This window comes from Enhydra lutris, unplaced genomic scaffold (genome assembly GCF_002288905.1).
Source record: "Enhydra lutris kenyoni isolate GAN:26980312 unplaced genomic scaffold, ASM228890v2 scaffoldscaffold69, whole genome shotgun sequence".
Classification (NCBI taxonomy): domain Eukaryota; kingdom Metazoa; phylum Chordata; class Mammalia; order Carnivora; family Mustelidae; genus Enhydra; species Enhydra lutris.
The window spans coordinates 584,830-597,039 of record NW_019154153.1 but is presented as its reverse complement, the minus strand read 5'-3'; the positions used below and the strand labels follow the sequence as shown (position 1 = coordinate 597,039).

The following is a 12,210-nucleotide window of genomic DNA, read 5'->3' as shown; positions in this document are numbered from 1 at the left end:
GGTTAAAGCCTCTGTCTTCAGCTCAGGTCATGATCCCGGGGTCCTGGGATCGAGCCCCACATCGGGCTCTTTGCTCACCAGGGAGCCTGTTTCCTCCTCCCTCTCTCTCTCTCTCTCTCTCTCTGCCTGCCTCTCTGCCTACTTGTGATCTCTGTCAAATAAATAAAAATCTTAAAAAAAAAAAATCATGGAGCCCTACCCTAGACCTGTTAAAACAGATGTTCCATGATGGGGTTTGGGAATCTGTATTTTTAATATATTTGCTCAGTAATTTTAATGTGTGTTCAGTTTGGAGACCCATAGATTTAGAAAGTATTTGCTCTGCCCAGACAGCTGTTCTTTTTTTTTTTTTTTAAGATTTTACTTATTTATTTGACAGAGATCACAAGTAGGTAGAGAGGCAGGCAGAGAGAGAGAGAGGGGGAAGCAGGCTCCCTGCTGAGCAGAGAGCCCGATGTGGGACTCAATCCCAGGACCCTGGGATCACGACCTGAGCCGAAGGCAGAGGCTTTAACCCACTGACCCACCCAGGTGCCCCGCAGACAGCTGTTCTAAACTTGTTGATCCTGATACTCATTTTGAAAGCCCTGAGTGTATTTCAGGCTGGAATATGATGATTGCTGACTCACTTGACTCTTGGTTTGACACTGAAGTGGGTGGGATTTGGTGTGCTAAAGTCTGTTTATCTTTGAATCATTTTTCTCTGGGTTTATTTTATAGTGGAGGATTTATGCTGCATTGGTCTACTGTGTAGCTCTTTGCTTTTGAAAGTCTGGGTTCGGGGGCGTTGATTAAATGAAAATCACTGAATCTGTCTATGTCAATGGTTAGCTAAATAAATAGCCTTTTGTGTCCTGACAGCAGTAGACTTTTTCTGGTTTAGGTTTTCCACATGGCTTATTATCAAGTATGACAACTTGTCCTGTGTAATCAGCATCACATTAGTCTCATGAGAATAGACACTCCTTTAATCAGCTGCTTTTCTTTAATCTAGTGGGTGAGGCATATGGTAACCAAGACATTATTGTCATTTACTTTGGGGCATGGTGGTAGTATTTGTGGTGGTGTGGTGTTTGTATGGTGGTGTGGGTGTGTATATGTTTTAGGTATGTAGATTTTCCAAAAAGAGACAGATGGCAGGTAAGACATTTGTGTATTCCTTATTTTTCACTGTATATAAAAAACTACTGTGTTTTAGAATTCCATAATAATTTTATTTTTCAAAACATCTACTTTCTTAAAGATTTTTAAGTAATCTCTTTATCCAGCATACAACCTCAAGATCAAGAGTCACATGCTCTATGGACCGAGCCAGCCATGAGCCCCCAGAAGATCTACTTTCTAATCTTATTTTTCTATAATTTATTTGAGCCTGGCTGAATCATTTCAACTTCTGTAAGTCCTATATTCTTCAACGAGGAGGATGGACTAGATGGCCTTTATTTTACAGATCCTCCCAAATCTAAAATTGAGTGATTCAGGCACTGACTAAAACTCCCATAAGCATAGAGATAATAGTTGAAGTCTTATTCTTTCCATTCCTCTTTTATAATATTCTCTATCACAATTCTATCACAATAAATAGTCTAGTTACTATTCTATATGTTTTTGGTTTGTACTCTTACTGTCTTATGTAAAATGACTTCTCACTTTTTGTCATTTGACCGAGCCTCAAAATAGACTGATAACTTCTTAAAATTCCGTGATGTATGAGTAACTTTAATTTTATTGTTTTCCCCCCCTTAAGTGTCCTCTCTCACCAGCAATGTTGTCATCTATACATGTATATCTATACATTGTAGTCATTTGAGTCTTCATCATAGTGACAGCGAGAGCTATCACTAACAAGTATTTGAGTACTTTTTTAGTCCATGCTTGACACAAGTCTAGGACAAAGGGAGTAGCTCCAATAGTTAATAGTATGGTCAGAATAATAATAAATTATAAAATCATTGAACAGTATAAGACAGGATATACTTCAGTGTTAAACTCTGTGGCACAGAAGGAATGATATGAATGTTCAAAGAGCAGTGATACAGTAGTAGTCACTGAAGAAGATACTGTGGAGTAGTAGAGAGACTTAAATTGGTCCTTGAAGGGATGGACAGAATTTGAATGATCAGGAAAAGGAAGGGCAGTCCAGGTTAGGTAAAAATGTAGTTATAATATGTCCTTTTTTTTTTTTTTTAATTTTATTTATTTATTTCTTTGTTTTGGTAATATGTCCTTTTTATTAGTGAAGAAGTTGGCAATGACTCCATACAGGGCAAGAATACGAATGAATTTTTTAAAAATTCCTTACCACATATAACTTAATGTGGCTTGTAATAACACATAATGGAAAAATCTAAATGAAATGATTAAATAAAAATATTCTAGTAAATAAAATCAAAGTAGGAGAACTATACATTTCCAGTGGGAATAGTAGATCCTTAGTCCCTAAGGTCCCATATGGTAATACTGGCTTTGAGCAGTTTATTTGGTTCTGAGGCAAAAGCCAAAAACAAGTGAAGATATACTTAGTTCCAGATTTTTTTTTCCCCATAACTAGAAGCTATACTAGTTTCTTTTAAGTGGAACATTATTCTTTAAAAGATATTTCTTTCACTTGGAGCTTTATTATGTAGGGCACAGAGAAATGTAGAAGAAGATGTTGTGAATATCAAACATGGTATTAGCTTTCAAAACACTGTCTCTTAATGTGATTCTGGCTAAAAGCTAAGGAAATGGCACCAAAGTGCAGCCGAGTTAAAACAACTAATTAACACTGTATGGGGTCCTAGATTATATGTATGCACTTCTCTGATGATCCAGCTTACTATGAGGATAAAATCTAGAATGTAGAGGAATGGAGGGATTACCTCTCATGTCAACTAAAAAACAGATTTGGGGCACCTGGGTGGCTGAGTGGTTGAAGGGCTGACTTCATTTTGGCTCAGGTTGTGAGATTGAGCCCTGGGTGGGGCTCTGCGCTCAGTGGGGAGTCTGCTTGAGATTCTCTCTCTGCCTCTGCTCCTTCCTCCCCAAATAAATAAATAAGTCTCTATTAATAAATAGAGATTTAATATATAATAAATAATAAATAGATAATAAATAAATCTCTATCAGAAGAAAAGATTCAACAGGTTGTATTCTCTAGCAAGAGTCCAAAATGTTTAGGTGCTCTACATTTCCAGTTAGGGCAAGTGAAGAACAAACTAGCAGATGTTAAGTGTGAAATGTTTTTACAGAACTTAAAAGGCTAACCAAAACTTCCTCAGCATGGTTGTTATCCTACTTCTATCTTGGAAATATGATTGAAGGATCACAAGCAGGTAAAAGAAGGATTTCTTTTTTTCCTCTCGCTCTCTCTCTCTCTTTTTTTTTTTTTTTTTTTTGTCTTTTCACTGACTACAAGTCAAATTTAAGGGGCCTCAGATTGTTTTATTTATTTATTTATTTATTTTTTAAAAATTTCATTTATTTATTTGACAAACAGATCACAAGTAGGTGAGAGGCAGGCAGAGAGAGAGGAGGAAGCAGGCTCCCCTCCGAGCAGAGAGTCTGATGCGGGGCTTGATCCCGGAACTCTGGGACCATGACCTGAGCCAAAGGCAGAGGCTTTAACCCACTGAGCCACCCAGGCACCCCCAAAAGAAAGATTTCTCTTAAAAACACTCTCATTCACTGTAATTCAATGACTGATCAAAATTCTTACGTTGTTGAATGTAAGAGATTATTTTAGCTTGGGAAAAGTTTGAAGGCAAGAGACCAGTCACACCCGGAAAACAGAAAACCGTGGAATTTCTTATATTCAGGAGGGTAACTTCTTAGTAAAACTTCCCAGATGAATTTATTGTGAAATGTGCCCTCACATTTTAAAAACTTAACCTTCCTTCTGAATTTTTTTTTTTTAAGATTTTATTTATTCATTTGAGAGAGAGAAAGAGCACAAGTGGGGGAGAGATAGAGGGAGAGGGAGAAGCAGACCCTCCGCTAAGCAGGGAGGCTGATGTGGGACTTGATCCTAGGACCCTGGGATCATGACCTCAGCCGAAGGCAGATGCTTAACAATCTGAGCCACCCAGGCATCCCACCTTCCTTCTGAATTTTTTAATGTAAATTAACTCTGTTGGATATGTGTTCAGGGGAAAAAAGATAACTTTTAGATCAATTGATATTAAGCCATATACAATATAAGATAATAACTCTGTGTTTCACATTACTTGGCATTATGTAGGCTATCAGAAGATTGGTTCTGCTGATTCAAACTCTTATAGTATTGAAAACAGATTCTGTGTAAGCATCATTGATTAGAAATCTATGATGAACTGATTGTGTTTACAGAGACAAGATTTGGGGAAAGATCACTGTCAAATAGTAACAACATTTTAGGGAACCAAAAGGACTGGTGAGTGAGAGCTACTGTCTATTGAGCATTTTCGATGTAATGGGGCTTATCTTATTAGCCTTTACAACATTCTTTTGAGGTAGGTTTTATTTTCCCATTTACATAAGAGGAAAGGCTCAAGAAGATTATTTTCCTAAGGTCACATGTAGTGATGAGCTGGAATGCTTGAATCCAAAGCTTATCTTCCACTTTATAGATCTTCCTTCCAGGAAGCCGGAAGGGAGAGAGATAATTTCATTGAAAGAAATAAGATTGACCTGAAATTAGTTTCCCAGTCTGTGTTTGCCTTGTTTTAATAATGTCACAATATATTTTGGGGGTCACTTTACCTAGTATAGTTACATTAATCAGTGCTGTTGCAGAGCTGTCAGAATGTGTGTGTGTGTGTATTTTTCTTTTCTCTTTTTTCTTTTTTTTAATTATCTCTGAAAGGAAACTGTATTAGAGGCGCCTTGGTGGCACAGTTCTTTGAGTGCATGTCTCCTGATTTTTTTTTCAAAGATTTTATTTATTTATTTGACAGAGAGACACAGCGAGAGAGGGAACACAAGAAGGGGGAGTGGAAGAGGGAGAAGCAGGTTTCCCACCAAGCGAGGAGCCTGGTGTGAGGCTCGATCCCAGGACCCCAGGATCATGACCTGAGCCGAAGGTGGACACTTAATGACTGACCCACCCAGACGCCCTTACTCTTGATTTTGGATCATCAGGTCATGATCTCAGAGTCGTGGGATCGAGCCCTGTGTCGGGCTGTGCACTCAGCTTAGTCTGCTTGTCCTTCTCCCTCTGTTCCTCCCCTCACTTGTGCTGTGTCTCTCTTTCTTTCAAATAAATAAATAAAATCTTAAAAGAAATAAAAGGAAACCCTGTTACAATTACAAACAGTACTTGAGATTTATTAGAAGTCTGTCTGTAATCAAAATAAGCCAGTCTCCAAAGACAAATACTGTATGATTCCACATATAAAGTACTTAAGAGTAGTCAAATTGGAGAAACAGAAAGTAGAATGGTGGTTGCCAGAAGCTGGGGTGGGGCAGGGGGAAGGAAGAAATGGGGAGTTATTGTTTAATGGGTGTAGAGTTTCATTTTTCAAGATGTAGAAAGTTCTTGGGGTCCCTGGGTGGCTCAGTTGATTAAGTGTCCAACTCTTGGTTTCAGCTTAGCTCATGATCTTAGTTTAGATAGGGTCCTGGGATTGAGCCCTGTGTCAGGCTCAGTGTTTAGTGGGGAATCTGCCTGAGTATTCTACTCCTCTCCCTCTGTTCCTCCCCTGAGCTTGTTCTCTCTCTCTCTCTCTCAAATAAATAATTTTAAAGAATAAATCCTTAAAAAAGGTGGAGAAAATTCTAGGGATGGATGGTGGTGATGTAGCATATTATGAATGTAAGTAATACAGCTGAACTACACACTTAGGTAAGATGGAAAATTTATGTGGGGCACCCAGGTGGCTCAGTGGGTTAAAGCCTCTGCCTTCAGCTCAGGTCATGATTCCAGGGTCCTGGGATTGAGCCTCACATCGGGCTCTCTGCTCAGCAGGGAGCCTGCTTCCTCCTCTCTCTCTGCCTGCCTCTCTGCCTGCTTGTGATCTCTGTCTGTCAAATAAATAAATAAAATCTTAAAAAAAAAAAGAAATTCCTAAGAAACTACTTTTTTTTCACAAAAAATTATTTTAAGTTTTATTTTGGTTAGTCTCAGCTCAGAAGGAAAGTGTTTTATGTTACCTAAAGGAAAATTGTTTTTGTCAACTTTAAATTTGAAAACTAATTAAAAAATCTGTGAAATGGGGCGCCTGGGTGGCTCAGTGGGTTAAAGCCTCTGCCTTCAGCTCAGGTCACGATCCCAGGGTCCTGGGATCGAGCCCCGCATCTGGCTCTCTGCTCAGCAGGGAGCTTGCTTTCCTCTCTCTCTCTGCTGCCTCTCTGCCTACTTGTGATCTCTGTCTGTAAAATAAATAAATAAAATCTTTAAAAAAAAAAATCTGTGAAATGTTGAAATATTCAGCCTTTTGTTTTTCAGAGGTATTTTTAAAGACATAGGTATGCTATAATAATCAACTTTCTTCATCTAGGGGTGCTGGCTGGCTCAGTTGGTAGAACATGGGACTCGATCTTGGGGTTGTGAATTTGAGCCCCATGTTGGGTGTAGAGATTATTTAAAAATAAAATCTTTAAAAAATCAAGTTACTTGGTCTAAATTAATAAGCTCATCTTTTAATTCTGCATTTATTTGCTTGCAGAAAATGGAAATACGCAAATGATAAATCCATCTCTTTCTAAAACTTATCAGTGGTAGAAAACAGTGATATAAACCATTGAAAAAGCACTGGAAATGTGTCTGTAAATAGATTCTGAATGTGAGAGGTGTAGGGTGTCATATTTGGAGTCAGTATTTTAGATGAAATGTTGAGGCAGGAGAAATTAGTAGATTTTAAAGCATCTTGTCTCATTTTCTCCTTTGGAGCTGCTCTTCCCATTTGTTCTCCATTTTGTGCCACAGACCAAGACCTTCCTTTCCTTTTACTGCATGATAATCGCTTGTGGTCAGTACTTTTGGTATACTCAGAGTTCTCTTAAGTTGGAAGATATAAATCTTTCAAGGATAATAGGCCTTCTCTTGAGCTGCAGTTTGCATGCAGATGTGAAGATAAGGGACCATGAATATCAATTTTTGAAGACATTTATCACTTATTGAGACAACTTTTCAGGTTTCTTTTTCTATTATTATGTCAGAAATGTTTCTGAGATATTTCCTTCCTAGCTTCCCAACGAGAAGATGAGGAGGACACAACCTGGATTAATGATTTTTTTTTTTTTTTAAGATTTTATTTATTTATTTGACAGAGAGAGATCACAAGTAGACGGAGAGGCAGGCAGAGAGAGAGAGAAAGAGAGGGAAGCAGGCTCCCTGCTGAGCAGAGAGCCCGATGCGGGACTCGATCCCAGAACCCTGAGATCATGACCTGAGCTGAAGGCAGCGGCTTAACCCACTGAGCCACCCAGGCGCCCCTTAATGATTTTTTTTAAAAAACATTTCGTTTATTTATTTGAGAGAGAGAGAGAGAACATGCATGAGTGGAGGGGAGGGGCAGAGGGAGAGGGAGAAGCAGACCCTGCTGAGCAGGGAGCCCAGCTCCAGGCTCAATACCAGGACCCTGGGACTACAACCTGAGCTGAAGGCAGACAGCCAACCAACTGAGCCACCCAGGCACCCCTGCATTAATGATTTGATATTCAGATTTTATATTTTATAAAAATTTCAGGTTTTATTTATTTTTTTTTAAATTTTTTTTTTTAAGATTTTATTTATTTATTTGACAGATAGAGATCACAAGTAGGCAGAGAGGCAGGCAGAGAGAGAGGAGGAAGCAGGCTCCCTGCTGAGCAGAGAGCCCGATGCGGGGCTCGATCCCAGGACCCCGGGACCACGACCCGAGCCGAAGGCAGAGGCTTTAACCCCCTGAGCCACCCAGGCGCCCCAAAATTTCAGGTTTTAGATTCAGAATCTGAGTTCAATTCACAGCTCCTCCGTTGTGGTGGTCTAACCTACCCAAGCTTCAACTTTCTCATCTTTAAGTATCTCTGAGCCGAGTAGCCTTGATAATGAGTTTTGATTTGTATTTTCTGACTTAAACAGTTAAAATACTACCTATATTCTAATGGCTTCTCTCTCTCTCATAGCTTCACAACCTCTGGATCAGGAAGTTTTATTAAAAGTTAAAACCGAAATCGAAGAAGAGCTAGAATCCCTGGACAAAGAAATTTCTGAAGGTCTGTTTATTCTTATTTTCCTAGGTAATTAATGGACTCCGTTTGGTGTAGTTTACTCTTTGGTTTGATATTTTACAGTAGAGCATTCTCAACATTACACAGCTTCATTGGTATAGAATTATAAGGGCGAAACAAGAAGGTATCCTTTTTCTTTCCTGGGCGATAGGTTTATAAATGTTTCCAAACCATACCTGACAGCCTTTTCCTGGTGTTAAGTAATAGACCAAACAATCATGTGCAGGTACTTACCATTTAATGTCATTTGATTTGTATTGGTGTTTTTAAAATTAATAACATTAAAGGGGAAATTGTAAGTAAGTTTCCATTTTTGCATGTATGTATGCTATAGATAGTTGTAAGAGTAATATACATGTAATTTTGTGGTGGGTGGGTGCTAGCTGCTTGCTTTACTGGGATTCTGTGCCCTGTGTCCCATTTGTACCTTGGAACAACAATGATTCTGCCTGTTCTTCCCCCAGTTAGAGCATGGCAGTATAACATGGAGTAAGGAAGCAGATGAGAAGTTGGTAGTTTGAGCTGAGAAGAGAGAAGCTGTGATTGCTTCTTTCATGTGCAACATTTTATACTTGCATCACCTTCATAGTTTTAAACTTTATCCATGGGGCGCCTGGTGGCTTAGTCGGTTAAGGGTCTGTCTTCAGCTTGGGTCATGGTCTCTGAGTCCTGGGATCAAGCCCTGTATCAGGCTTCCTGCTTGACAGTCTGCTTTTCTCTTTTTCCCTCTGCCCCTCCCCACCACTTGTGTTCTCTCTCTCTCTGTCTCTCAAATAAATAAATAAAATCTTTAAAAAATAAAAATAAAATAAAATATCCATGCTCAGGAATGTTGAGTGCAAAGTTTCATTTAAAAAAGGGAATGAGGGCGCCTGGGTGGCTCAGTGGGTCAAAGCCTCTGCCTTCGGCTCAGGTCATGATCTCAGGGTCATGGGATCGAGTCCCGCATCGGGCTCTCTGCTCAGCGGGGAGCCTGCTTCCTCCTCTCTCTGCCTGCCTCTCTGCCTACTTGTGATCTGTCTCTGTCAAAGAAATAAATAAAATTTAAAATAAATAAATAAATAAGGGAATGAAAATAAAAAATAAAAAAGGTAATGAGGGGCACCTGGGTGGCTCACTGGATTAAAGCCTCTGTCTTCAGCTCAGGTCATGATCTCAGGGTCCTGGGAATCGAGCCCCGCATTGGGCTCTCTGCTCAGTGAGAAGCCTGCTTCCCCGCCCCTCTCTCTCTGCCTGCCTTTCTACCTACTTGTGATTTCTGTCTGTCAAATAAACAAATAAAATCTTTAAAAATAAATAAATAAAATAAAAAAGGGAATGAAAGATACAGAATTGTTGAATCACTATATTGTACATGTGGAACTAATATAACACTATATGTTAACTATACTGGAATTAAAAAGCTATTTTAAAAAATATTTATTTATTTATTTGAGAGAAAGAGAAAGAGTGTATGTGCACATGAACTGGGAGGGGGTGGGCAGGCAGAGGGAGAGGAAGATGGAGAAGCCTGACTCGCGCTGTGCAGGGAGCCCAGTGCAGGGCTGGATTCTAGGACCCTGAGATCAAGACCTGAGCTGAAGGCAGGTGTTTAATCAACTGAGCCACCGAGGTGCCCCTTAAATAAAAAGCTTTTAAAAAAAATAATGAGGGGTGCCTGGGTGGCTCAGTGGGTTAAAGCCTCTGCCTTCAGCTCAGGTCATGATCCCAGGGTTCTGGGATTGAGCCCCGCTTCAGGCTCTTTGTTCAGCAGGGAGCCTGCTTCACCCTCTCTCTCTGCCTACTTGTGATCTCTGTCTGTCAAATAAATAAATAAAATCTTTTAAAAAAAATAATGAGAGTAATCGACTCATCCCATCAGGTGGAATAAACTGATTAGAATCTAGCTTAAGAAGTGTCATATTTGGGGCGCCTGGGTGGCTCAGTGGGTTAAAGCCTCTGCCTTCGGTTCAGGTCATGATCCCGGAGTCCTGGGATCGAGTCCCACGTCAGGCTCTCTGCTCGAGGCAGGGAGCCCGCTTCCTTCTCTCTCTGCCTGCCTCTCTGCCTACCTGTGGTCTCTGTCTGTCAAATAAATAAATAAAATCTTTGGGAAAAAAAAAAAAAAGAAGTGTCATATTTTTAGGGGTGCATTGGGTTAAGCCTCTGCCTTCGACTCAGGTCATGATCTCAGGGTCCTGGGATGGAGCCCCGTGTTGGGCTCTCTGCACAGCAGGGAGCCTGCTTCCCCCTCTCTCTCTGCCTGCCTCTCTGCCTACTTGTGATCTCTGTCTGTCTAATAAATAAATAAAAATCTTTAAAAAAGTGTCATATTTATAAAGATAAAAATGAAATCTTAAAAACAAAATACTAAAAAACAAAAACAAAAACAAAACACAAAAAAATCCCACAATACTAAGAGTGGGATGATAGAGCTAGAAGTTGCTTTCCATTTATCATTCTTTTTTTTTTTTTTTTAAGATTTTAGTTATTTTACAGAGAGAGAGACCTTGAGATCATGACCTGAGCCAAAGGCAGAGGCTTAACCCACTGAGCTACCCAGGTGCCCTCCATTTACCATTCTTGCATGAAACTGGTATGTTAACGTACTAAATTAGCTTGTGTAATTTTTAGAAAATTATTTATTTATTTGATAGAGAGTGTGCATGAGAGCGAGCACAAGTCGGGGGGAGGGGCAGAGGAAAGGGCGAAGCAGACTCCCCATTGAGCAGGGAGCCTGTCATAGGGCTCAACCCCAGGACTCTGGGATCATGAACTGAAGGTAGATGCCCAACCAACTGAGCCACCCAGGTGCTCCTGTGTATTTTTTTTAAAGATTCAATTTATTTGAGAGGGAGAGAGCATGGGCACACGAAAGTGGGTGTTGGGGCAGAGGGAGGCAGAGAGAGAGAGTCTTAAGCATATTCCTTCCTGAGATTGGAGCCTGTCATGGGGCTGGAATTCACAACCCTGAGATTATGACCTGAGCTGAAATTAAGAGTTGGACATTTAACTGACTGAGCCACCCAGGTGCTCCTTGGCTTCTGTGTTTTAGCAGTCAGTTTAGTCTTTTTTCTTGTAAAACTAAGATTTTCTGTAAAAATCTTTCCTTTAAAAAAAATATCTAAATATGAAGCCTTGTGTTCTGGAAAGATTAATATTGCATAATGATTGACCTTTTTAAGTGGCTTATAACCATTAGGTTGTTTCCAGTAGTAGACGTCTTAAAGAGGTTTTGTGTTTTTTTTAAAGATTTTATTTATTTATTTGACAGAGAGAGAGCTCACAAGTAGGCAGAGAGACAGGCAGAGAGGGGAAAGCAGGCTCCCTGCTGAGTAGAGAGCCCGATGTGGGGCTCGAACCTAGGAACTGAGACCGTGACCTGAGCTGAAGGCAGAGGCTTTAACCCTGAGCCACCCAGGCGCCCCAATCCCTTGAGTTTTTATAGCACAACTTTTTTTTCTTCAAATTTTAAGTTTTTGGGTTTTTAGGTTTTTGTTTGTTTGTTTTTTTATAGTAATTTCTGCACCTAATGTGGGGCTCGAACTCCTGACCCCAAGCTCTTCCAACTGAGCCAACCAAGCATGCTTGCAGCACAACTTTGGTATTATTTATTAAAATAGGGTTGTTGTTTTTTTTTTTTGTTTTGTTTTGTTTTGTTTTGTTTTGTTTTTACCCTGTCTTCAGCATTCACCAGCACAGGCTTTGACCGTCATACTTCTCCTGTGTTCAGCCCTGCTAACCCAGAAAGCTCCGTGGAAGACTGCTTGGCTCATCTTGGGGAAAAGGTCTTACAGGAACTGAAGGAGCCTCTACAAAAGGCGTTGCAAATGCTCCTCAGCCAGTGAGTTACCATTGCTGAGGGGAACGTGCTTCTCTAAAATAGTCTCTGGATCTCTCATGTAGCACTGGATTGGTTAAGGCTTTGTTTTAGGTGAACGGTGTTACTTCTTTTCTCACTTCCCTTTTTCTGTCTTTGCTTTCCTGAGGCATCTGTTTGTGTTTTGAGTGACAACTTTTACATCAAAGGGGTGACTTAACTTTTCTGACATGGATTTGATC

General features: G+C 40.0%; 1 protein-coding gene across 5 annotated transcripts in view; it reads left to right on the top strand.

The window, feature by feature from the left end:
* The window catches only part of LOC111159728 (BCL2 like 13), an 82,563-nt gene that overhangs the window by 25,956 nt on the left and 44,397 nt on the right, over positions 1–12,210 (top strand). The window contains exons 3-4 of one of the 5 annotated variants that reach the window (XM_022522296.1): positions 8,065–8,154; positions 11,836–11,992. In XM_022522296.1, the coding sequence (XP_022378004.1) occupies positions 8,065–8,154; positions 11,836–11,992 (247 nt within the window). Of the gene's footprint in view, positions 1–8,053; positions 8,155–10,714; positions 10,745–11,835; positions 11,993–12,210 lie in introns of those variants that run through there. The other 4 variants (XM_022522298.1, XM_022522297.1, XM_022522301.1 and 1 more) reach the window with 4 other exon arrangements.